Raw genomic sequence first — 25,359 nt, forward strand, 5'->3', positions numbered from 1 at the left:
CAGCAAGTCTTCCCAGCGTAGCAAGCACATGGCATGGCTTCGCGATGCAGGAAACTTTGGTGATCGAGCGTTGTGCTGGTGCTCAATCGACGCTATTCTTCTAGGCTCAAGCCGAGATCCAACCCATTGTCTTGTTCAGATCACCGTTTCGAGTTGAGGGACTGGGTTCGCAGGAAACTTTTCCGCGCCGCTATGTTGCTCAGTCCTCATGCAAGGGAGAAAGATCCTGACCAACCGGGATACTCACTCTTCAAGATTTTATCTAGATGTTTTTTTCACGTCGTGTCTAACTTTACTAACTGATTGTCGTCTTCTTAGTTGGAATCATTGATTTCCCCCAACACACGAAGCTCGGACTGGCATCCTGTGACCACGAAGTTGGTTCTTCAAAAATTTAGACCGTACGGACACACCCGAATTTTAGAGTATACTTTACTTACACGCACACCCACAGCTCTGGTTCGACAAGCTTTCACCGTTGCGATACAACGGTCGTTCGTCGTTTCAGTCGATTCACTCTGGAGCGGCTGTTTGTCAATTCATCTTTTGGTCAGACAAAGACCTGATTCTCTGCGTGCAAAACATCAATTCGACCTCTGCAGACATTATTAACGCCGCTCTCAACTGTATTGGTCGGAATTTCGACCAGTAGTCCATCAGCAAACGATCTGGAACCCCTCACCGCCGATCGATTTCTGCCGCTTTTCCATCCTCGCAACCGCCGCCTGAATCCACCCCGCCCACACTCTTTTGCGCCTGATCTTAACGTGCGCCGTACAGCAAGCAAGCACTCTGCTAGATACAACTTTGGTACCCTCCTCGGTCAGCAACCACAAGGCACCATCGTTCATTTCTTGTTCTGCGACTCCGCACCAGCTTCACAAGCAGGCATTTCCCCCGTCTCACTGCTTTCGTGACCAGCCGACCTTTCCCTTCCGCTGTCACGCCCTCGTCATCTTTTGGTGGCGTACTCACTTAATTTTACGACCCCTCACTCTACGCCTGTCGCGCAAGTCCAATTCTTCCTCGCCACGACCCTCGTACCAAAACACTTGCCGTTGTGTTTTTTTTCTTCTACTGCGGCTACGACCTCGTCCTCCGTTTCCCCCATCGCTGGCTCTGTTACTTTGGGGGTTACTAGGCATTGTTTCTACCCTGTCAGCTGAGCATTACTTGTGCTTGTTGCCTATCTTCTTCCTTTCCAACCTGCGTTCTGCGCCTTTACTCCGGCTTTCTCCTGTGGATTGTCGTGGGTAGAGGGCATCCCACCAAGTATTTGCTATGTGAGTCCCCTCCCTCCATTACCATCCTACCCATATCTTTCAGCGCTTGCGTTCCTCCCCTCCCTCCCCCTTCTTGTCTCTCTCATATCCACCTTACTAGTTGTCTCAACTGCGCCCCCCTCTAGCTTTGTTTACTTGTCTCTCCTACACTTGCGCTTCATCTGTTGCGCATTACTCTCTTGACCAAACAGCTCACACTCTCATCTTACCAGGCTCAAACAACGCCCTTCTTCCAGAGCCCCTACCTCCGGCACTCGTCCTACTGAGACGTCCGCCTCTGGGACAGCATCTTACAGCGACGATTCTTCGCAGGAGACCAGCCAGGACTACACCGACTCTGAAGAAGACCTTTACGACGACGAATACGACGACGACGACGCTCTTGGCCCGTCTGACTCTGCTTCAACTAGCGACCACGATCAACATTATCGTCATCACCTCTCTCAGCGTCAGCATCAGCTCCCTCCTCACCAGCTTCCGCCTCAACCTCAATATCCACCACCACACCATCAGCAGCTTGCTCATCACCAGCAATTACCTGGTCGCCAACCGCCACCCCATCAATTGCAACCCCGTCAACAAGGTCCTCCCCAGGATCTTTACCAACCTGAAGAGGAGCCCAGACAGTCTTATCGTCGACCGCGGCGCGATCGTGCAGCGCCACCAACCGCCAATCTGGAAGATCCTCGTGGGTATGGCGCCTATGGCCGTGGCGCATATGGGCATCCCCAACCCAGCGGGCGCCCTGGCCCGGGTCAAATGTACGGCAGAGGCCAGCAACCAGGATACCAAAACCAAATGGGACCCTATATGGGATACCCTGCGAACAGCCAGATGGTGCCGTTTGGCTACGGTGACCCTGCCAGCCCTTACGGTGCTGGCTATGGAGGAGAAGGTAGAGGCATGTATGATCTGATGCCTTACCAACAACCTCCAAGTGGTTACTATGGCGCCGTACAGCCTCATCCCCTCTACGGGCCACCCCACATGGCTGGAATACCACCTGGGCAACTCACTACACCACCTCCTCCTCCGCCTACTGAGGCTCCTGCCAAGCCAGCCACACCCGCTCCTCCAAAAGAGGATCCGGAGAAGATTCGATTGGAAGCTGAGATTGCTGCGTTTAAGGCTATGGAGGAGAAAGTCAAGGCTGCCGAAAAGCAAAAGGAAGCTGAGGCGCAAATCCGAAGAGAAGCTGAGGAAGCCTTCACTCGAAGAATGGAAGATATGAGACTGGCCCAAGAGGAAGCCAAAAAAGAGATCGAAAGGGCCAGGCTTGAGGCAGAAAAGGCTGCCCGAGAAAGAATGGAAGCCGAACGAAAGGCTGAAGAGAAACGCGCCCAGGAACACGCTCGCGCTATGGCAGAAGCCGAGGAGAAGGCTCGTCTCAGATTCGAAGCAGAGATGAAGGCCGCTGAAGACCGAAGAAAGGCAGAGGCAGAGGCTCGCATCCAAGCTGAAGAAGAAGCCAGAAAGAAGTTCGAGGCTGCAGCGAAGGCAGCTGAAGAACAACGACAGGCTGAGGCTGCAGCGCGCGCACAAGCAGAAAGGGAGGCCCGAGAGAAGTATGAGGCCGAGATGAAGGCAGCCGCCGAACAGCGCAAAGCAGAGGCGGAAGCCAAAGCCAAGGCCGAAGAAGAGGCTCGTCTGAAGCTCGAGGCTGAATTGAGGGCAGCGGAGGAGCGTGGTAAGAGAGAAGCTGAAGAGAGGGTTAGGGCCGAAAGAGAAGCTCGAATGAAATTTGAGGCTGAACTGAGGGCTGCTGAGGAGAAGAGGCAGAAAGAGGAGGAAGAGCGAAAGCGTGCTGAAGAGCTTGCTCGAGTTCGCTTTGAGAAGGCACTACAAGAGGAAGCTGATGCAAAGGCCGCAGCCGCGAAGAAGGCCCAAGAGGAAGCCGAGCGCCTCATGAGACTTGAGCAAGAAGCTAAGGAAGCCGCCGCAAAGAAAGCAGCCGAGGAAGCCGAGAAGCTCAAGAAGCTCGAAGAAGAAACTCGCGCGAAGGCTGAGGCTGAGACACTTAAGAAAATCGAGGAGGAAAATAAGAAGGCAGCAGAAGCTGCCGCAGCCGAGGAAGCCGCTAAGAAAGCCGCCGCAGAACTTAAGAAGAAAATTGAAGAGGAGACAAAGGTCAAGCTTGAAGAGTCTAAGAAGAAGGCTGAGCAGGCCCCAATCCGATTCAAGGATGCGGTTGGTCGAAAGTTCAGCTTCCCTTTCCACTTGTGTGCCACTTGGCAGGTATGTACTTCAAATTAGGACAGGCGACGAGCGATGGCTAACGATTTTGCAGGGTATGGAAGATCTCATCAAGCAGGCTTTCATGCAAGTTGATGTTTTGGGTCCTCATGTAATGGAAGGACACTATGATCTTATCGGCCCCGATGGCGAGATCATCCTGCCATCCGTTTGGGAGAAGGTGGTTCAGCCTGACTGGGCTATCACCATGACGATGTGGCCAATGGATAAGATGCCTCCGCTGGGACACCCCAAGATGCCTGGCGGGCCGGGCATGCATGGGCACAAGCACGGTGGCCCTATTCCTATTCCACCCCGTCCCATGGGCGCAGGCATGCGACCTCCTATGATGCCCCCAGGCGGTATGCCACCTGGAGGAGTTCGACCACCTGCGGGATGGCCTGTCGGAGGAGGTGTTCGACCTGATATGCCAATGCCGGCCAACGTTGTCACAGTTGGCCCTAATACTGGCAAGTCCAGCAAGCACAAGAAGGCTTCCAAGGATCACTCAGGAATGGCAGGCTTTCTATTTGGCAAACCTCAAAAGAAGAAGTAAGTTCTTGAGTCCTCTAACTACTGAGACAACAAGCTAACGATTGGCCAGGCCTAGCAAGAAATGAGATTTCATGCTGATGAAGAAATGATGGTTTGAGATTGATTTAATTTTACAGTTTTACTTGTCTATTCGCAGATACCTTGTCGGCATCGGTTGCCGGCCTGATTTCAAAAACATCTCCTTGGCAGTTTCTTCTGGGATTTTCTACTATTGTTTGAGATGAAAAAACGAGGCAGCGGAATTTTGATCCTTTCCCAACTCATGGTTAGCGTATTCATATCGCAGAGGCGTCACGAATTGTCCTATATGCATGTGGATCGGAGTATGATGATATGGTTGAAACGACGATATGGAGGGAATGGGAACACGATCCAATGTTGCAGACTTGTATCGGCCATCTTGGCTCGGTTTTCGCCTGAAGCTGATCAAGTCGAGATATTGGCGTAAAGATGACGCTCTAGTTTTTTTTTTTTTTTATCTGTCTGTTTGGTCTGGTCTGGTCTTGGTTTTGATTTGGATATGGCGGACGAGCACGTTTGATAGACACGGCCGTCCTAGACACGCGTCACGTAGAATGAATGGAGTAGGAAGAAGAATGATTTGTTTTAAGTTAAGCTTGTTTTTGATCGACAGGAGTGAGTTTGGTATGGTCCCTTTTATGGTCCCTTCTATTGTGTCGTGCATGTTTTAAGTAAATCGTGGTATGCCCACCTGAGTCTATGCAAGTAATCTAGTCTAGACTATTTCTAGTTTCCTTCAAGGTATATATATGAGGGGAGAATGAGGGTGTAATCCCAAACACTACTGTATGTAGGTAGGCAACATTAGAGTTTCCGTTGATGTCCCAGCTTCTCAAAGGCCTTCTTCTCAAAGGCTTCTATCATCATGCTGGCGACTTTGTCTGACACAGCAGCACTTACAGCACCATAGAGTGGGTTTGTAAACTGAAAGTCGATAGAGAGATTGACCTCAGTGCGCGGTGAAGGTGGGCCAGATATTGGTCTCACCGACCAGCGTGTCACAAGGCTTCGGAAGACAGCCGATGCGTCAGGCCCTGTACCCCCCGGAGCAGTCTCCCCACTGATGGCTTCAACAGATTGGCCAGGAACACAGCGCAATCGACTTGTAAAGACCTCGTCGAAGCCTCCCCATCCGACATGTAGATCGGCGAGTGTGGGGTAGCGTCGCCCGGTATCGGGGTCGGGATCGGACCAGCGAGTTACTCGAGAGCGAGAGCAATAAGGGACAAACGATGAGTAAGAATCCACGTCGGCTATGAGATCGTAAAGAGGTTCATGGGGGTATGGTAGAGTGCGGTTGGCCGTTAATCTTTGAGGCTCGGAGGACGGGAGGGTGATGAATGAGCGGTGCAGGGGTGTTGAGGCTCGAGTGAGGTTGGTGATGCTCGATATAGAAGCCGATGAGCGGGCGACAACGGCTCTGGAGGGGAGGAAACGGAGGGCCATTGGAGGGTATCAAGAGGATTATCGGGATTATATTGATCTAGCGTCACCGTCGTGAGAGTCTCATGGTCTAGAAGGGAATAATGAACGTCTACCCAGAGGGGATAAATAGCTGTGACAGAAAATCTATGATGGTGTTGAGGCTCTGCTAAACTGAGTCGAGAATAAGTTGGAGGCCCCCCCCCCCACCTCGGGCTGGCTTGGTGCAGTGTAGTCTAATCCGCTAAGCTCGTAAGGTTAGGGGATTTGACCGCTGTAGACACTCCCCAGCTCGGGCCGTCCTGCTCGCCGAGCCAAGGGCAGGGCGGTGGATGATTCCGTCATGCTCACTCAGTACCTAACCTAAAGCCGCACATGCTGTACTGTATGTACAGCACCTACAGTGCTCGTTATGTTTAGTGCACCTGTACCTTACTCAACACCCACCAACCATCCACCCCATCTACTCTCACCAGCACGCGACATCTACATCCGCTGCTGAAGGAACCGTTCTCCTCCTCACGATAATATACGAGATGCGCCGGTCGAACATACCTTCACGAAGCCCCTGAGACCACGTCCTACCACCTAAATAAGCATCTCCTCCAACGGTCGGCCCCACGCCCGCGGGGCAGCTTCTCACCATGTAGGCTACGACATCAACACCGAATCGACCTCTTGGGAGAGACATTGACCGTGTGCGCGCAGGTTCGAAAAGTCGCTCTACGACCTCATCCGGGGGCTACGGAACCACAAGGGCAATGAGAAGGAGTATATCCAGAAGAGCCTCAAGGAGTGCCGCGCCGAAGTTCGCAGCCAGGATATGGGTTAGTTTGATGCTATGTTTGGGAGAAGCTAGCCATACAGAGGATCTGACTTTGGCTGTTTAGATCTCAAGGCGACGGCGCTGCTGAAGCTTATTTATCTGGAGATGGTCGGACATGATATGTCGTGGGCGTCGTTCCACGTCCTCGAGGTCATGTCGTCGCCCAAGTACCACCAGAAGCGAGTTGGATATTTAGGAGCTGTCCAGAGCTTCAGACCCGACACTGAGGTTCTGATGCTGGCTACTAATCTGCTGAAGAAGGTCTGTCGGTCACATGCTGGGCTTCTTGATGCCTCTAGCTAACATCATGATCAGGATCTTGGTTCGACGACTCCGACGGTTATATCTCTCCCTATAGCCACTCTTCCCCATGTCATCACCCCCTCGTTAGCGCTCTCGACATTGCAAGACTTGCTACCGCGATTAAGCCACAGCCATTCGAACATTCGAAAGAAGACACTGGTGACGCTATATCGCCTTGCGTTGGTATACCCTGAGGCTCTTCGTGCAGCATGGCCCAAGATCAAGGAGCGCCTCATGGACCCTGATGAGGACCCCAGTGTCACAGCAGCCATCGTCAATGTTGTCTGTGAGCTCGGCTGGCGAAGACCGAATGACTTTCTTCCTTTGGCTCCTCGACTGTTCGAGCTCTTGGTTGATGGTGGTAATAACTGGATGGCCATCAAACTCATCAAACTCGTAAGCTATTAGCACTTAACGTCATCCGCTGCCGTACTAATCTCTGTTCAGTTTGCCACTTTGACACCGCTGGAACCTCGACTCGTGAGAAAGCTGCTACCTCCTCTGACCAATATCATTAGGACCACTCCTGCTATGTCGTTGCTCTATGAGTGCATCAATGGAATCATTCAAGGCGGTATCTTAGGAAACTCTGATGACTCTGGCACTGATGAGATCGCGACGCTATGTGTCAACAAATTGCGAGGCATGGTCATGATAGACGGCGATCCTAACCGTAAGTGCTCATATGTTGTTGCTTGAAAGTGGATGTATATTGACCACAACTTTAGTCAAATATGTTGCTCTACTAGCGTTCAACAAGATCGTTACCACACACCCTTACTTAGTATCTCAGCAGGAGGATGTGATTCTGGAATGTATCGACAGCCCCGATATCACTATCCGAATACAAGCACTCGACTTGGTCCAGGGTATGGTGACTGGCGACAATCTCGTGTCTATCGTGAGCCGCCTCATGAAGCAGCTCAAGTCGTCCATGCCGGCTCGCGACAAGTCACTACCTGGAACTCCTCCGAATGATCCCAACGAATCTGAGGACGAATTTGCTGAACCAGCCCCGAGGCCAAAGGCCGAATCCGCTCCTCTGCCCGACGACTATCGAATCGACGTCATTGGAAGGATCTTGGGAATGTGCTCCAAGGATAACTACTCAAGTGTCTTAGACTTTGACTGGTACATTGATGTCCTCACACAACTTGTTCGTATGGCTCCCGCCTCTCGCAAGGTCGATGATGATCTGGGTCCAGTTGAAAGGGCCAGGGCCAACGTGTCTGAAAAGATCGGTGACGAGCTCCGCAACGTGGCTGTCAAGGTCCGGGTGATGCGATCAACGGCTGTCAGGGCAGCAGAGATCATCCTCAGCCAGCTCAATACAGATACACCGCCTGGATACAAAATCACTTCAGGGGCGCTCAAGTCAGTTGCATGGGTCATGGGTGAATACGCTTCGCAATTAGCTGTACCAGATGAGGGTCTGAATGGCCTATTGCAGCTCATTCCCCGAACAAACAACCCTGAAGTTTTAACGACGACCCTACAGGCAGTCACAAAAGTTTTCGCCACTATAGTTGGGGATGAGAGTGAACCTTGGACAGCAGAGAGAAAGTCGAGCGTATCGCTACTTATGGCGCGCATTATCCACGTCTTTGAGCCTCTTGCACTGCATCCTAGTCTTGAGGTCCAGGAACGAGCCGTTGAGTTCACAGAGTTGCTGAAGCTCACGGCTGAAGCTGCTTCATCTCAACCGGCGTCGACAGACGATGTCGAGCAAGACCCCCCGTTACTCCTTACTCAAGCTATCCCCTCGCTTTTCAACGGCTGGGAACTCAACTCGGTATCCAAGGGTGCTCAGCTGAACGTCCCAGTACCCGTGGGCCTGGACTTGGATGAACCCATTCATGCAAATCTGGCCAAATTACTGTCAGAAGCCGACTCTATCACGTTAGCAACAGACGACTCGGATGAGTTTGAGACATATTACCACCAGAAGCCACCACCTACAAGCATTGATTCATCTGCACCAGCCATCAGCAGGATAGCTGAACCTACAGAGGAATACTCAACTTCTTATCAGCAAGCTGATGAAGACACATATCTGGATGCTGATATTGTTGCTAGAAGAAAAGCTGAGCGTCTCGAGCGCAACAGAGATGACCCCTTTTATATCCCCAGCAACGACACTCCTCGCACTTCGACCCCTATTCACAACATTCTCCAGAGCAGCAACGGGCCCGACTTGGATATCGACTCTATACCTATCATGCAACTAGAGCTATCAAGAGCCGGAACGCCTGCTGCACAACCCCCAAGGCCACAGCCAAAGCCACGACAAAAAGTCGTGATTGCCGCAGATGAGACACTCGAAGGCAGCGCAAGTGGCGGTCTTCGATCCTATGACTCGGAGAATAACTCTGACAGCTTCACAAAGTCCAAGGCTCGCAAGCCCAAGGCCAAGCAGACTCTACTTGGCGTAGACTCGAGCGGCATTGGCTCCTTCAGTCTTGAAGGTCAACCGTCAACTGGTTTCGACTATGAGCAGCAACAGCGTGAGGAAGTTGAGATGCAGCAAGCCATGAAAGAAGTCGAGCGACTCCGCCTCGAGATGCAGCGCGCGAACGAGCGCATTCAGGTGGCACAGGGCGTCGATGTCGAGGGCACAGTTGTCAAGAAGAAGAAAAAGAAGCCCAAGAAGGATGCTGGTGCCGAGGGAGCAGAGGGCGAAGAAGTGAAGCCAAAGAAGAAGAAGAAGAAGGCCCCGCGGGCTGCGGTCCTAGAGGAAGAGGGCGGCGATGATAGCAGTGCTCGTGGCGTCGAGTCTCCTGCTTCTGGTGGTGAAGTGGCTGTCGCTAAGAAGAAAAAGAAGAAGCGTGTTGCTGAAATTCAAGACGAGTAGACGGGCACAAGTGGTTTAGGAGTCAGTGAGCGAGCATTCGATAGTAGAACAGAGACACTGGTCAGAAGGAGGAGGATCAAACAGATAATAATAAGTATCAAAAGTCTTTGAATCATTTCTCATGTCCTGCCTTTTCATGTGCTAGGCCTCTTTTCGCTCAATATTTACAACGTCTCGAGAATATCATCAAGCCCGAGCTGGATCAATGTCCTGAAATAAGTCTCTTAACGAATAGGGAATCGCTGCCGTATCATGATGTTGATACAGCATAAGTACAAAAACAGACCAGTTCCAGTTCCACGTCCAGATCCAGATCCAGAAAAACGACAAGAAAAAAAGTACACCGATAGTTCTTTTTTGCTCATGTTCCATTAACACATACACATGACAAGGTAGATTAGCCGACCGAGTCAACCCGAGCCGCTCCCCTCTATTCCTGCAGTCCCGCTGTTAACCAAATCCCAACTCCGTTCAAGATCAAGATGAAGGCGTGGCTTTATTGGATCTGTCATGGTTCAGAACCGAAACTCCGCCTCCAACCGCTGTCTAAAACTTGGCTCCGTGTCGTAAAACTAGTCCTCCATCGGAGCATCTTCAAGCTGCACGCCGCGGTTGGATTCTGAAGGGGGAGTCGATGGTACAACAGGAACTCGCTTGCCACCAACAAACTTGGTAGGCGTACGTCCTGTGCTGTCACGGCTGTCACGCTTCTCCGAGTCGGCATCAGACCTATCCTTCTCAGCATCGCCATTTACAGGGGCAGCACCATCGGGCTCGGGAACTTCAAGACTCTGTCTCTTGATAACTCCGCCAAGACTGGTGCGGTGTCGGTCGACAGCCGATGTTGGGCTGGCAATAGGGAATCGGGTCTCTGGTCCACCAGTGCTTCGGTCTCGGCGGTGACCACGGGGGCCGGGCGCAGGGCTCTTATCACGACCGCGACTTGCGTTGGCCTTTTCCAGCAGAGCTCTATTCCGCTCTTCCATAAGGGCCTTGCGGTTGCTTTCATCGGTACTAATAGCTCGGGGGCGGTTGTTGCTGCCAACAGAAGTGGAGTGTGTAACCATAGACATACGCTTCAGTGCACTGAAGATGGCATCCTTGTGGGCAAACAGATCTCGGACCAGTCGGTACGCATGCTTCTCTTCCATTGTGAGTGAGGTCTCCGTTCGCGGCCTCAGGATGCAAGGTGCAAGTGTGCTAGCAAGAGATGCAACATAAGTTTCATCGGCAGAAGTCAGGTCGATCAAGCGAGTGAAGTGATTCATGCAAGCATCGAGAGTGGCAATATTGGTGAGACGGAGCTGTGATAGAGTAGATTGGAGAGCAGCAATGCGAGAGGACTCATCAGCGTCAGTAGATGGGGTAGAGTAAATAGTTCGGATAATCTCGTAAACGTGCGAGGAGACCAGAGAATCTATATCATGTTAGTTTATATTATAAAGATGAGATTCATCGAGCTTTTGCACTTACCAGGTAACTCCAAGAGATAGACTTTGAGCAAACTGGCAACCGTGGGGATATCAAATTCATCAAACACATCAGGAGAAACAGGCTTGCCGTCATTAACCTTGGCGCGTAGACGGTGAGATTGCGATAGCGGAACTTCCAGCAACCACACACCTCGCCGAGCCTCGTCACCTTCAAGATCAGGATAATGGTGGTCTAAATAGGTCAAGATGGTGGTAACAATCATGGGCACACGCTTCTTGTCAGCCCTGGCACGCGCCTCCAGATCGATACCGAATGTCTGCTCATCGACCTTATTATAATAATTCTCATAGACGACCACTTTGGGCACGAAACTTCCAGTGCGATAGGTCTCGAGAAGATAACGTAGATCGCTCTGGGGCTGGATGGTCTCCTGGAAGAGCATCATCTGGTCTACAGTAGACTGCAGGCTTGGGATGACGTTTCCAATGGTGCCCGAGAAGTCGAGGATGACAGTCTTGACAGCCTTTAGGCGGTCAAGCTCGCAACGCTCGAGGAACTTGAGATGGAGATGAATAGCCTCCTCAAGCTCGCATCGAAGCTGGTCAAGCTTGCGGACGCCCTCGCGGTACCTCTCATCGGCCTCGGAAGCCTCTCGCTTAAGACGCTGGCTGGGGGTCTCGTTAGGGTGAGAGTTGTTGAGAACATTCCAGTTGGCAAGATATTCGCTGACAGTTCCAACCGGAGAATCAGCGCTCTCAGAACCGGTAGAAGCCAGTGAGAAAGTGCGGTTAATAGACTTCTTTTCGGGAACACCAGCCATTTGGAAAGCCTTGGGTCGCCATTGATAAAACATCTTGGAGCTGTTGGCAAATGTACTTCCCACATTACCGATGAGACGAAGGAAACCGTTGTTAACAAGATCTTGACCAATTCGCTCGGCATAAGCCACGCCGATGTTGCCCATGCTACGCTGCAAATATTCGACGATGTCGGAACCGGAGGAAGTGTTGAGATATGTTCCCAGGATTGGCACCTTGGTCTCGCCCATCTTGATGCTGGAAAGCATTTGGGAAAGGATCTTCTTCACTTGCTCGGGCTGGTAAGTGTCGTCGCCAATTTCATATAGCTCTTCCTCCTCGGGTTCCTCCTCCTTATGAGGCTGAACCTTGATCTCGGGAATATTCTGATTGCCTTTGGGGCTGGTTTCAGGATCCTGGAAGGCAAGCTTATTTTCCTCTTCGAGGTCCTCTACTAGTCGGCATTTGTTGAAATACACGGATCGGAGCTTCTTGACTGCCTCAGCCTGACGGTCGTGAGCTTTGATGCGCACTTGCAGCTCATCTTGAGAGTCCTGGATACGAGCTTCGTGGGCGTCGCACCAGCGGGAGAAGGGGTTGACAACGAGGTCGCGAATGCTCTGGGCGATGCGACGGTGGTTGCGAGCAGCATCTTGCATCTCATTTCGCATGCCATCAAAGGCCTAGATTTTGTCAGTTTGTAAGATCGACCCAGATATTGACGTTATCGCATAGTGAATCCCCACAAGTGACTGCGGCGCAGACTGTGGGCACTTGGGAGAGGATTCAGAAGCATAGTATCGTACCTTGCGAACGGTGGCCCCGTCATCACGGCTGAAGCCACCAGTGATCTTGTCGGCGGATGGAGCAATATCGCCAAGTCGCTGACCATACGTCTCCTCAGCTTCGGCGCGTAGGCGTGCGATGGTCAGAACCTGTCTGTTCTCATAAACACCTTGTTGAAGCTTGCTAAACAGGACACCAAGTCCCGCAGCGTAATCGCTCGACCAGAAGGAATCAGCGAACCCCGGCATGATGGTCTGCCTTGTCCAGCCCCTTCAATTGATGCGGTGATTATGTGGTCCCTTTTTCGATTCTGTCAGATTCTGTCAGAGGGGGAGTAAGAACCAAAAGCTCGCTATAGCGGTGGAAGGATTGTCGGAGATCGACTGGCGATGTAGTGGGTGACGTAGGCGTAGACGTACGCAGGAAGTCGTCGCGATCGTCGTAAATTAAGGGGGGGGGGGATTGGGCGAAAAAACGTCGCCGTTTGCGTTGTGCAGATTGATAACCTGTCGTGGTATCTGCTGCGTGTCTCTGTCTTGCGTAGACTAGTTCGGTGAGACGGCTGCTGCCGATGCAGGGGAAGCAGTTGATTTATTGTTGTGCGAATTCTAGGGATCGAATCCGGAGCGACAAGACACCTACGGAGTACGGAGTTGCAAGTCGAGACAGCTATACAGTACTCTGTATCTTGGTTCGTCAAACTTTCTGTCCCCTTGGGCTGACACTGTCTGGGCAGGACAAGGCTGAATGGGGGAAAAGATCGGGCGTGCGTGTTGACTGGATCGGAAGCTTGCGAACTGGGGTCCGTCCGTGTGGGAGAATTGGGACGAGATGATGGTTTGTTAGCTTGAAGGAGGCTGGCGCTGGCGCTTGGTTGGCATTCGCTGTCTGACTGGCGACGTGGAGGGGGGGACGTTTCTGTGCTAATTAACAGGGGACTTTGGATGTAGAATCGTTTCTTTTGGGCGTCATAATATCAGATCAGAAGATTTTGTTATTGTGGCGATGATCTATCATAAAGAAAAGAATCTGGAAAGATCTAGCTTCTTTGTCTGCTAATAAAGTAGTAGTAATACCTAATTTTATGACAGCCCAGCGATGGTCGAAATGGCAGGAGGTGGATCATGTCTTTCTTTCCTGCCTTCCATTCAATCATCAACAACCGAACCGAGCTTAGCGAATCCACCAAGATGAACCAGGAAGAGGGAACCATGGAACGGGCAGCGTTGAACACGAGCGTTTTTGTGTTGCTTGAAAGCAGTTGATACCACGTAATCAAAGTTGCATTAATTCACTGATATAAAAGCAGTTTAGAACTCTAAAAGAGATTCAGCATCAAAGAGTTGCGTACGCCTTCTAAGTTCATTCTGACTGATATTTTTATTCTCCCCTGTCGTCGCCAATCTGAAGTTCTGTTGCTATTGCTACGGGCTTTCGAGAGGAACATGACAGCCACAACCAGAGACGCAATCGGCATTTGTGGCCGCTTTAGAGGCCTCTCACTGGGCAACTCTCCGTTGTTAGCGGATGCGGGCCCCCAGCCACTTGCTCAGGGCTGAAGTTAACCCCCTGAGGATAGTCTCCTCGTAAGTTGTGGGGACGGTACCTAATTTTAGAGGCACGTTTCAGAAAGACATTCCTGGGTAGTTCAGGGGTCCGTGTGAATCAAAGTAGGACTCTGGGCTCTCCTGTGACGACGGGGACAAATTCTGGGTTTGAAGATGCTGTTAATCTCACATCTTCGTATATGATTTTTCTTTAACTTTTAAACAAATTCATGCTCTTATGGTTCATACACAATTCTACAAGAAATAAATGAATTAGCCGAGGGCCCATTCAGATCTGATCTCAGCGCTTGTCGGGGATCTTCCTAGCTCTAACTCAGTGCCTGTTCTGGAAGTATGCCACAAGCTACCATAGTAGGAAGCTAAGAACTTCCTGTATTAGATAGAGTTCTATAACTGAGATCTTATTAGACTATAGCTATTAAACAGAGCCTCGGCATGTAGTGTTGCTTCTTTATTAATCCCGAGCTTTGCCATATGCACCTCAATCTTCTTCACAACCAAGCGGTAGGCAGGTCTTCATCATCTATGGACAGGCTACTGATGAACGGCGAAGCGACTAAACGTTCCCGATTATAAGCCCAGTCGGATCTTGGAAACTCTTTGTATTCAAGTCCAATGCCAACTTGTAAGAGCAAATCTTCGGTATGACTTTCATCGAATATTTTCTTGACGTCACACGTCACCCGTTTCAGCCTAGGGAATCGACCCTGCTCTCTTCTGAGATTCGCCAGTCCAGACAACCCCTTCTGTAGACGTTCGGGAGGTGGAGGGAAATCTGGCTCCACAAGTGTGAGAGACGTGATGCTGGGTGGAAGGAAATTTGTGAGGGACTTCTCGTCAGGGAACTCCAAACTCTGGGTGTTGTACACTGCATCGCTGTTGAGGAACAGCTCTTGTAAGACTGTGAAGGTGTCCAGGTGGGGCATCGGGTCTATCTTGGTATCTCGACTCATAAAAGCCCGAATGCGGAGGTCAAGATGAAGCGACTCTAGACTTGTGCAATGCTTCTCGAGGTGTCTGACAACATCGCTTGCCTGAACTTGCCAGTTGTAAAGCTCATCAATGTGCAAGGAAGTAACATCTGTGGCTTCATATGTGAATGCCTTCAGACTCCCAGTACACGAGGGGAGGATCTTGGCGAGCTGGTCGGGACTCAACCTGAAACCTCTGAGGTGAAGTGCCTTCAGGCTCGATATTTCAGGCAGTGGCAGTGATTTGTATAGAGTCAAAGCTTCGAGACCTGGCGAAATAGGAATAAGTTGCGATGATAGCCATTTCAAATCAAAGGCCCCACGGAGCTCGAGGTTTCTCAAGGGAAGACTGAATACCCCAAGGACCTTCAGTGCCTGCATTTGGTCATATAACTGATGAGTTGAAATGTCAAGAGCCAGGTGTGGGCATTTGGGCAACAAGGCAAGCAGAATAAATAACAGCTCGACTGATAGAGTACTCGCATGTGCTTTTATGTTCTTTATTGCGTCTGGAGACTGAGCTTTGCCGAGGATGAGTCCTCGAAGGAATGCCTCACGATAAGGTGATGTATCCTTTCTTTGGTCCCAGATATCTGGCAGCTTCAGTCCTCTCACCTTGGCTACCTGTTTGAAGGCCTCGTGAGCTTGTTCAGGGTCAATTGATGAAGCCCCTTGTGTGGAATAGAAGAGGACGGCTTTGGTGGATGAGGCGAGATGCCGTTGTGAGGCGATGGTCCTTATGAAGAGGGGCAAGGATATCTGGGTCAAAGACTTCCGTAAGGGCCAGAGAAATACATGATGAAGAATATCCTGACTGGCGTCACGAAAGCGTCTTGAAACGAGACACAGCGACGCCAGTATCTGACGATCTTGGCGGTAGTTGCTGGTGAGTTGTTCAGTGTTTCCAGTCAGATATTCCTGTTTGCCACGACAGTGTAAGCAGAAGTAGCCAAAGATTTGACGTAGTAACTCTGGGGACAAGTTGACAAGGTTAGGTATGTGTTGTTGGTTCTGTGAGTCTTGACTTTCCATATGGCGCATTGTATTGACTAACTATAGGTAACATGTATGATGAGAACAAAGATGAATTAATGACTGTTGTCAAGGCCAAGACATGAACTATTGGCAATGGAGAGGGGGTTACAGGGATGGAACCAATAAGTACCTTACGGTGTATGTAGGACTTTAACCGCCAACTGATAGGGCAAGCATAGGGCGAAATGGCCATGCTATCTGAAACATTTCAAGAATTATCTTCTCTTCTATGAGATAGCCATGTACACTACCCCAAATAGATTTGACTTTATCTGGGGTCTATTTAATTTTCTCTGTTGTTTTCAACTCTTCTTCCCATTTACCAAAGCGGGAGACGATTGACCTATTTTCAGGGTATTACAAAGACCAGCTAACGTCAAGGGGTTGATCAAAGATGAGAGAATTGGTCTGTTGGTTGATTAGTGCGGCTGTCACGTTGCGACTAAACAAAGACCAAAGAACTTGATGGCTATTATTGCCTGGTATCGTTCGACTTGGTTCAACCCTGTCGTTACGTAGTATCTGCTTGATTGCCTTGCACGGGTAAATCTACGATCTTCAGATGATCTACATCACGTGTATCGCTTCTTGCCGAGAGCCATCAACTCCAGGTCCAGCTCGTAAACTTCCACACCCAAAGCAAAAGCAACAAAAGAACCCTTGTTGATGCCACCGCAACAAGGACCATTATTTCCGGAGACGTCGGCCAAAAACTTACGATGCTTCCTCTAAACGAACCGCCCTTGACTGGCGTCTCCTCCCCCCCTCCAACCCAATAATTGGTCACTCCCTTCACTACTTAGCGCTCGGGGACCTGCGTCCCCCACTCACACTTCCTTAGCCTCTTTGACCATGCCCTGATGTAAGTGCTTTTCGTAGTCGAGGTTCCAAATGGGGACATCATCTCTTTCGCCAAGGGACCGACCAACCTGAATTGGTCCCAAAATGGGCCCTTATATTCAATTTTGAGGGTTGGTCAGTCCCCTTATAATGGAGCCTGCATTCTGAAAAAGGGTGAGGTCACTTCCATTCTGGTGTAATTCATTGTTTGTCAGTTACCTTTGTTGTTACTATATAGAGAGCTTGCGGTTCACTCTTTTACTGCAATAAGACTCACCCTCACTCACTCACTCACTCATTCTTCCATTCGATTATATTCTATTCTCCTGTAAGAGGTATTCGTTAAATTTCTTCTCTTGCAATGCCTTCAGTCAACACTTTCATCACCGCCCTCGTGGCTGGTTTTGCCATCGGAGCTCATGCCGGTCCTTGCAGACCTCATGCTTCAAGCTCTGTTATTCAGTATCCTGTTTCTACCACTCAACAGACCGCAGCCGGAACTTCTTCTGCCTACACTGATGTTGTGAGCAAGTCCGATGCCAAGGCTTCTCTTTCTACTACGGCTGTGCAAGTCACCAGCACTACCAAGGACGAGTCCGAGCCTGCCACTGCTGAGGAGACAACTACTGGATACCCTGTCGCCGAGACGACTTCTGCTTCTGCTGAAACCCTTACGAATGGTTCTGCTTATCCCACTTCCGAAGCTGAGACTACTGAGCCTGCCGCCAAAACTACACCAACTGCTAAGGAGGACACAACATCTGCCCCTTACACTTCAACATCAGTCCCAGAAACCACTTCGAAGCCAAAGACCACTCTCGACACCACTACTGTCGCCCCGACCACGACCTCCAAACCTACCACAACTACCTCAGAGGCTTACACAACCACCTCCGCTGCTGCCACCTCCAGCTGTCCTCCCAGCTCTGAGCTCACCTGCGCCAAGACTGGTTTCTTCAACAACGCCGACAGCAATCTCATCCAAGTCTACTACGACTATAACCTTAGCCAGTGTCAGGAGGAGTGTGACAAGACTGACAACTGCAAGACCATTGGTATCACCACTAGCAACCAGTGTGAGCTCTACGATGCTGCTGTTTCTGCCCTTGGATTTGAGTTTAGGGAAGGCTGGTACTACTCCGTCTACGATGCTTGCTGCTTCAATGGCGAGTAGATAGGAGGCTGAGCAGGCATGCATGCTATTCATGCGCAGGTAAATATAATCACTATATACGGGGTGGTAGAGGGTGTTTAGGAACTTTTCTCGGCTGGGGGAAAATACCCAATATCTCATTCAGGTAGTTTTGGCCCTAATTTATAATTCTTTACATGTTTCAATACATCAGTTCATCTTAGTCTTTCCACTTGGCTACTGAACGCTTTTGTTTATCTCAGACTCTTGCCTAACATCGTTGAATCGCTAATGGTAAAGTGACGCTGGTTATATTTTGGAAGCTGTTTCTTCTCTTTGTTTCGTTTTTGTGTTTTTCCTTATGCAGTAGGGTTGGCCTCAGTTGCCTGTACGTCTTTGATTGTCAAGTCCTCGGCTTTCTTTGTTACTTCGGCCTCGGCGTTCTCACCGCCCTTGGCTCCGGGGAATCGAGTTCCCCTGTTCTTGATCTTCTTTTCCTTCTTGACGGGTGGGGGGTAAGCCTTCAGTGTGACCTCCTGCCACTCTTTTGAGGCCTCAAATTCAGCCTGGATAGGGCTCATAAGCTCGTGGAATCCCTTGGTCACGGCAGCCTTCAGGTCTTGGGGTGTCAACTAGGACGCATCGTGTCAGTAACCGGCTTTAGCAAGGAATTCATCCATTAGCAAAACATACCACATCGTTTCGGTAATCTTCGTGAACCTTCTGGATATCACTGTAGACCAGGGGTTCGCCTTCACGTCTCTCGACCTTGAAAGATCGAGAACCGGCCTTCAAGCCAGAAACTGGTAGCAAGACATACTCCACAAGTGCAAGGACACCGTTGCCCTCAACCTCCTTGGGAACACACTCTGCCTTGCGAATCTTCTTGGCCACAACGTCAGGTGCGTCAAGGAGATCGATCTTGCTATCTAACAGCCATCTATTAGCATGGTTCACGCCAGGGGTATACGGCGAAGCTCTTACTCTCATCGCTTGAGCTCATTTTGTTTCCGTTCAAGCCAGCGACCATGGGGTTCATGAGATGGGCACGCTTGTAAAGTCAGCATACTGTGTCTATCCAAAGAATGGCACAAACGTACCTTTCGGTATCCGAGCTTGGGCAACCACTCAGTGGCAGCCGTGAAAAGCTTTCTCTGATCGACACCACCAAACTGAACATCGCAGTCAAGATACTGCTCATCCAACACCTGCAGTAGAGGGTACATAAGACCACTTAGGGGCGCATTGCCAGTCTGCTTGACGACCTCAGCACCAGCCTTCTTGGCATCGTGCTCGGACACCACTGAAGCAAGCTTGTAGAGATCCATAACGTAGTCGGCGGTCTTTTGGTAGGAGCTTCCAAAGACGAAACGCAGCTGATCGGTAGGGACTCCGCAGGCCTTGAGCATTTCAGTGATAACGAATTTGTAGTACTCGGCGCGCTTCTCCACGAGCTCAATTGGAGCCTTCAGGTTGTCGAGGAAGCCATGGATGTCGGCAAGCAACACAGTGACTTCACAGCCGGCAGCAAGGTACTGGGCGATCTTGACGGCGGGCACAAAATAACCACAGTGAGGGCGGCCCGTTGTAGCGGTGCCCCAGTAGATCTTGGGGTTTTTTCCCTCGGCCAGGATGGACTCGATAATCTCGGGGTTGAGGACCTCGGCGAGGTTCTCCTTGATGAGGGCGAGCCTCTCTTCTGTTGACTGACCCGACATTTTGCGTACCTGAGGAATTGTACAGGAAAGTTCGCATTGACTTCAGGCGTGTTACTGCCCCTCCAAAAGTCGACGTTGGGAGTCACACACCCCGCCGGAATCGGAACCTGGCTTTTCCGATATGAATTTAGCCCATTTTTAGACTACCTACCTAGGAGGCCACCTAGGTTTTCTAATAGAGCTTTAAACAGTTTTTTCTATATAATAGGCTATTAATCTAGTTAGAGAGCTATATATACCTTAAAGCTATAGCTATAATATTAATTTATTATAATACCTTAAATTTTTAATTAAAAAGCTAGCTATAATTTATAAATTAATATTATAATAATAAGTCTTAAAGTACTAATAATTTATTAAGTAAATTAATAAATTTTTAATTTATTTAATAGGCTATTATATAGCTTTAACTTAATAATAATTAATAAATAAACTTTAAATATTTTAATAAGCTATAAAAGTATTAAAGCAGTAATTATATTATTAAAGTTAATAAATTTTATATAATTTTAACCTTAAAGATATAAGTCTATTATAAAGGCTTTATTATTTAAGCCTTTATATAAAATGTTAATAGCTTAATAGCCTTATTAAACTAATAGTAAAAAATAAAAATAAAACTTTATTATTAATACTTTTATAACTTATTAAAATACTTAAATTTTATTTATTAATTATTATTAAATTAAAGCTATATAATTATAAATAGCTATTTAATATAATAATTATTAATTATTTATTTACAAAGATATTTATTTTAATATTAATAAATTTACTTTTTAATATATATTAAAATTATAGCCTTTTTAATAATAATAATTAAATAAATTATACTTTTAACCTTAAAGTTATAAATTTAATTATAGCCTTAACTTTTTTTTTAAAAAAAAAAGTCCTTAAAAAAGGCTTTTATAATATCTCTTTTTAACTTTTTTAATATTTATTATAATAGCCTTTTAATACTTTTATAAGCTACTTTAAATTACTTTAGGCTACTATAATTAATTTATTTAAATTATTAATAGTTATTAAATATAATAGTTATTTTATAGTAATAAGGTTAAAATTAATTAATAAGCTATTATTAAAAAAAATATTAAAAAAATACCTTTTTATATATTTTAAGCTTATTAAAATTAATAGCCTATTTAAAAAAAATATATCAAAGGTATTATATTTTTTTATAATTATTAATATATTAAAAGCCTATTATAGGCCCTATTAAAGGTTCTATTTAAAAACTAAAATAGTATATAATAGTAAGTATTATTTATAACTTATTATAACTCTAGTCTACTTAAGGTTTAAAAATAATATAATTTAAATTTTATACAACTTATTAAAATTAATTATAAGGCTTCTTTATCAGTTAACCATAAGAGAAATAATTAATCAACTTAATATAAGTACCTTAAACTCGTACTCTTGAATCATAAAGAGAAAGGCTCTTATGTCCAATGCCTCCCTACCTTAACTATAGAAAATAGTATTAGATTAGGAGAATGAAATAATCGCTTATATCTAGGTAAAACCCTAACAAGATATTAAAAGTTAAGGGATTTAAATACTAAATTTCCTCTCTTCTAAAAAAAAGAAAATATATAAGCTTTCTAATAATTAAAAGTCTTATTTATAAGAAAAACTACTATAAGTATAACTAAAAAGGAAAGCCTAATACTTATTAAAGATATTTAAAATAATAATTAATTAGATAATTAGACTTAAATTTAGTAATAAATAGATAAACTAATATAAAGCCCTAAAGGTTAAATTAAAAAATAAGGATCTATAGGCCTATATTAACCTAATAGCATTTAATAAGCCTATCTTTAAGGTAATTATACCTATACCTCTTAATATATTAATAGTAAGATAGTAAAGCGCTATAGCTGCCTATATAGTAATTACTATAAAAGTATTATTTTCCTTAATATAAAAAATAGCTATATAAAAAGTCTATCTTTTTATTATTAAATTAAATAGAAATTATATTAAATATAAAATATAGACTTAATAAATACCTTACCTTATAGAGAAAGATTACTAAATAGTTACTATAATAAAAGTAATATATAAAATATATTTAAAGAATTATAAAGACTTAAAGAGAAGGATATTTATTATTTAAGATTAGGTATTAAATATAGTAAATAAAGGGATTATAAGGTACTATTTTTTAAAAGATAATACTTTAGTAGAATAGGTTTAATCTCTTTATAATAAGTTCTCCTTAATATAAATAGAGTAAAAGCAGAAAGCTTATTAAATATATAGAGAAGTTTTAATAAAACCTTTATATTAAAGATATATAACCTATAAAGGAGTAAGTAATTGGCTTAAGTAATAAAAGACTTTAATTAATAAAGCCTAAAATATAGGCCTATAAGAGGCTAAAGAGGCAAATTAATGGTTTTTTAATCTTATTATAGCTTTAAGGTTAACCCTATTAGAGTTATAGGTAAATACCTATAATATTATTTAAATAAATTATATTTAGTTTAATACTTTATCTATTAGTATAGTAATAGTAGATATTTAGCTAGTATTAATATTATAGCTAAATATATAGAAAGCTAAAGTAAGCTATAAAGCTTTCTTAATTAAAAAAGGGAAAGAGGTTAATAAAAATTAAGATACCTTAAGGAAGCCTAAATAAAAGAAGTAAAAAGAAAAGAAGTATCCTTATTAAAGGCCTAATAAAGATAAGGCTAGAAAATATAAAGCTTATAGATTAAGGTATATTTTATTAAACTGCTTTTATATATTCCTTAAAAAGGCCTATATTAAGTTTAAATTAATATAGGCTCTTATTAATTAAATATAGAAAAGGATAGAAAAAAATAAAGAAAATATAGCTAATTAAGTTAAAAAGCTAAAATTAAAAAAATCTACCTAATTATATCTAGTTAGCTCTATTTAGCTAAATATAGGCCTAATAATAGCTAACTATTACCTCTTAAATAAAAGTATATTATTAGATTTAGAAGTAACTATATATATATTTAGAGATATAAAGTAAATAAAGAACCTTAAGGTAGTACCCTTTAGGGACTTCTTTTAGTTAGGTATAGTATAGATCTTAATTAAAGAATATAGTAAAGTGTAAATTAAACTTAAATTAAGTAATAGTATATTAAGAATATTATAACTTTATAATATAGCTTTATATACTATATTAGCTATAAACCTAATATTATTTATTAAGTTAAGAAAATAAGGAATTTAATAAGATATAAGCTTAAAAAATAATTATTTATAATATTTAAATAGAAGTAAACTTAATAAGGTCTTAAAGATTAAAGGGCAATAAGTGCTTAAATATAAGCATTTTACTTAAAATTTAGAACTAATATAAGCTAAATTAGCAGTAAATATACTTTCTATCCCTCTAAAATGGCATATATATATAATATAGATTAAAAGAAAGCCATTAAAAGGAAATACCTTAATATAGCACTTAAGGTTAGGCCACCTAGGGCTAGAGTCTTTTTAATATCTAGCTATATCTATAAAAGAAGTATAAATAAAGTTAGAGATTTTAATAAAAATATAGTAAATAATTATAATTAACTATAATATATATAAAGTAGTAAAAGCTTATTAATTAATATATTATATTCCTTAAGAGTTAGTTTAAGTAATAAGTCTAAAAGACTAAATAGCTATTAACTTTTATTTTATATTATTAAGATATATAGGCTATAGTTTAGTATAGATATTTATAAATAAAGCATTAAGGTTTATTTAGGACTATTATATAACTAATTAAATAACCTTTATTATTTTTTTAATATTAAAAGGCTTTTTAAATATAATAAAAATATAGTATTTTAAGAAAGTAAAGATAATTAAATATAATAATAAGATTATAATAACCTATCTATAAGTATATATTAAGATAGTTTAGTAAGAAATATAATATAAACTATTTACTTTAAATATATAGACTTAAAATAATAATATAAAAAGAGTAATTATAGTTATTATCTAGAAAAGTAAGGCAATAAGGGTAAATATAAAAATTCTAGAATATCTCTAGCCTAAATTAATAAAAGCAGTTACCTATCTCTATAACTATATGCTATTAGTTTAGAGATAGTATAAATTACTATATAAGATATTCTACTTAAAGTATATAGTTAAGCAGTTAGTAAAATTAAACCTATTATACCTAAAAGTATATAAATATAAAGCGTTTATACTTATAAAGGATATATAACTATAATATAATAGATTATATTATTAAACCCCTAAAGGGTAGATTAAATACCTAATAGGATATATATTAAGTAATTTCTATAAGATCTAGAATCTATTAAATAAGGAGATATTCTTAATATAAGATATTACCTTTAATAAATACTAATACTTTAATAGAAATATAATAACCCTTTAAGATAACCTAAAGGCTAAAGACCTAACAGTAATTAAAAAATAAATTAAGGAATTAATCTTACTTTAGTAAACTTAGCCTAATTTATAATAGATATATTTAATAAATAAAGAATTAAATAAAATTACTAATAAGTATATAGAATTTAAAAGCCTTAAAGCTAATAACTTAATAAAGGTAAGTAAGGAATTAGAACTATATATCTAGTTTAGATTTAAGCTATTATTAATATCCTTAAAATTACCTTTATTAGGTTTCTTTTATATAATAGAAGATAATTTAAAGGTAAAAAGAGGTAATAAGCTAGTAAGTAAAACCCTTATTAAGATATAAGTAAGAAATTGCATTCTATTTAATATAGCATTCCTAATAAAAATATTATAGTATAAAATATATATAGGTATCTAATAGAAGACTTAAGGTTATAAAAGTTAAAAGAGTCTAGCTAGCTTTAAGAACTTACTAAAAAGAGGGAGCTTACTTTAGCCTTTAAACTAATTTAATGCAGGAAAGTAGGAGGCCTAAAGCAATAGAATAAGCTCTATACTAAATAAGGAAAAGAGGCCTTATATCAGTATATATTAAAAGCTCTTAAAGAGGCTCTCTAGCTTATATATTAATATAAAGAGTTATTTATATTAGGATATAATTTATAAAGTAAAAAAAGCTTATTTAAAGAGCTATAAACTCTTTTAATTATAGATAGAAGTAATTAAAATTATAGCAAAAGGTTACTAAATACTTAAATATTATTAGATATATATCTATAAGTTAAATAAATATAAAAGATTCTTAAAAATTAAGGTAAGATTAATAGTTTAAAAAGACTAATAGGTAAAAAATAGCTAAAATATATATATAGTTATATTAGCTAGAATATCTTTTAGGGTTTTAATAGTAATTATAATTAAATTTAACTATAAGATATTTTAGTATAATGTAATTAATGTATTTATATAATTAATATTAGATAAAGATATATATATAGAAATACTAATAGGTTATTAAAAACCTAATATAATCCTTAAGCTACTAAAGGTATTATATAGACTCTAAAGGTCCCCTTTCTTATAGTAAAAATACTTTAAGAGAGGTCTATTATATATAGGATTTTATTAAATACTTAATAAGAACTATTATTAGGTTTAAGGTAATATAGTATTCTTTTTTTATATAGATAACTGCATTTTTT

The 25,359-nt window shown here is 43.7% G+C and overlaps 7 protein-coding genes across 7 annotated transcripts; 3 read left to right on the top strand and 4 right to left on the bottom strand.

Moving 5' to 3' along the window:
- Window positions 1–1,281: 1,281 nt before the first annotated feature.
- FMAN_04059 (uncharacterized protein) lies at window positions 1,282–4,135 on the top strand (the record flags this gene model as incomplete). The annotated part of the gene is made up of 4 exons (XM_041829276.1): window positions 1,282–1,283; window positions 1,496–3,518; window positions 3,571–4,067; window positions 4,120–4,135. Coding segments are annotated over 4 exons (2,538 nt in total).
- Window positions 4,136–4,895: 760 nt separating this feature from the next.
- FMAN_04058 (uncharacterized protein) lies at window positions 4,896–5,537 on the bottom strand (the record flags this gene model as incomplete). The annotated part of the gene is made up of 1 exon (XM_041829277.1): window positions 4,896–5,537. The coding sequence occupies one exon, from the start codon at window positions 5,535–5,537 to the stop codon at window positions 4,896–4,898; it is 642 nt and encodes a 213-aa protein (XP_041680056.1).
- Window positions 5,538–6,336: 799 nt separating this feature from the next.
- On the top strand, window positions 6,337–9,493 carry FMAN_04057 (related to APL5-AP-3 complex subunit, gamma-adaptin, 107 KD; the record flags this gene model as incomplete). The annotated part of the gene is made up of 5 exons (XM_041829278.1): window positions 6,337–6,340; window positions 6,404–6,600; window positions 6,655–7,038; window positions 7,090–7,315; window positions 7,371–9,493. 5 exons carry the CDS (start codon window positions 6,337–6,339, stop codon window positions 9,491–9,493), a joined length of 2,934 nt encoding a protein of 977 aa, XP_041680057.1.
- Window positions 9,494–10,065: 572 nt separating this feature from the next.
- On the bottom strand, window positions 10,066–12,758 carry FMAN_04056 (uncharacterized protein; the record flags this gene model as incomplete). Its single annotated transcript, XM_041829279.1, has 3 exons — window positions 10,066–10,910; window positions 10,967–12,407; window positions 12,531–12,758. 3 exons carry the CDS (start codon window positions 12,756–12,758, stop codon window positions 10,066–10,068), a joined length of 2,514 nt encoding a protein of 837 aa, XP_041680058.1.
- A 1,811-nt stretch (window positions 12,759–14,569) lies between these two features.
- FMAN_04055 (uncharacterized protein) lies at window positions 14,570–16,081 on the bottom strand (the record flags this gene model as incomplete). Its single annotated transcript, XM_041829280.1, has 1 exon — window positions 14,570–16,081. One exon carries the CDS (start codon window positions 16,079–16,081, stop codon window positions 14,570–14,572), a length of 1,512 nt encoding a protein of 503 aa, XP_041680059.1.
- A 1,204-nt stretch (window positions 16,082–17,285) lies between these two features.
- Window positions 17,286–18,098, top strand: FMAN_16074 (uncharacterized protein; the record flags this gene model as incomplete). The annotated part of the gene is made up of 1 exon (XM_041829281.1): window positions 17,286–18,098. The coding sequence occupies one exon, from the start codon at window positions 17,286–17,288 to the stop codon at window positions 18,096–18,098; it is 813 nt and encodes a 270-aa protein (XP_041680060.1).
- A 317-nt stretch (window positions 18,099–18,415) lies between these two features.
- Window positions 18,416–19,774, bottom strand: FMAN_04054 (putative tyrosine-tRNA ligase; the record flags this gene model as incomplete). Its single annotated transcript, XM_041829282.1, has 4 exons — window positions 18,416–18,688; window positions 18,750–18,985; window positions 19,041–19,107; window positions 19,157–19,774. The coding sequence occupies 4 exons, from the start codon at window positions 19,772–19,774 to the stop codon at window positions 18,416–18,418; spliced, it is 1,194 nt and encodes a 397-aa protein (XP_041680061.1).
- Between the last annotated feature and the right edge of the window lie 5,585 nt (window positions 19,775–25,359).

The sequence above is a fragment of the Fusarium mangiferae genome (assembly GCF_900044065.1).
Source record: "Fusarium mangiferae strain MRC7560 genome assembly, contig: FMAN_scaffold003, whole genome shotgun sequence".
NCBI classification, from domain to species: Eukaryota; Fungi; Ascomycota; class Sordariomycetes; order Hypocreales; family Nectriaceae; genus Fusarium; species Fusarium mangiferae.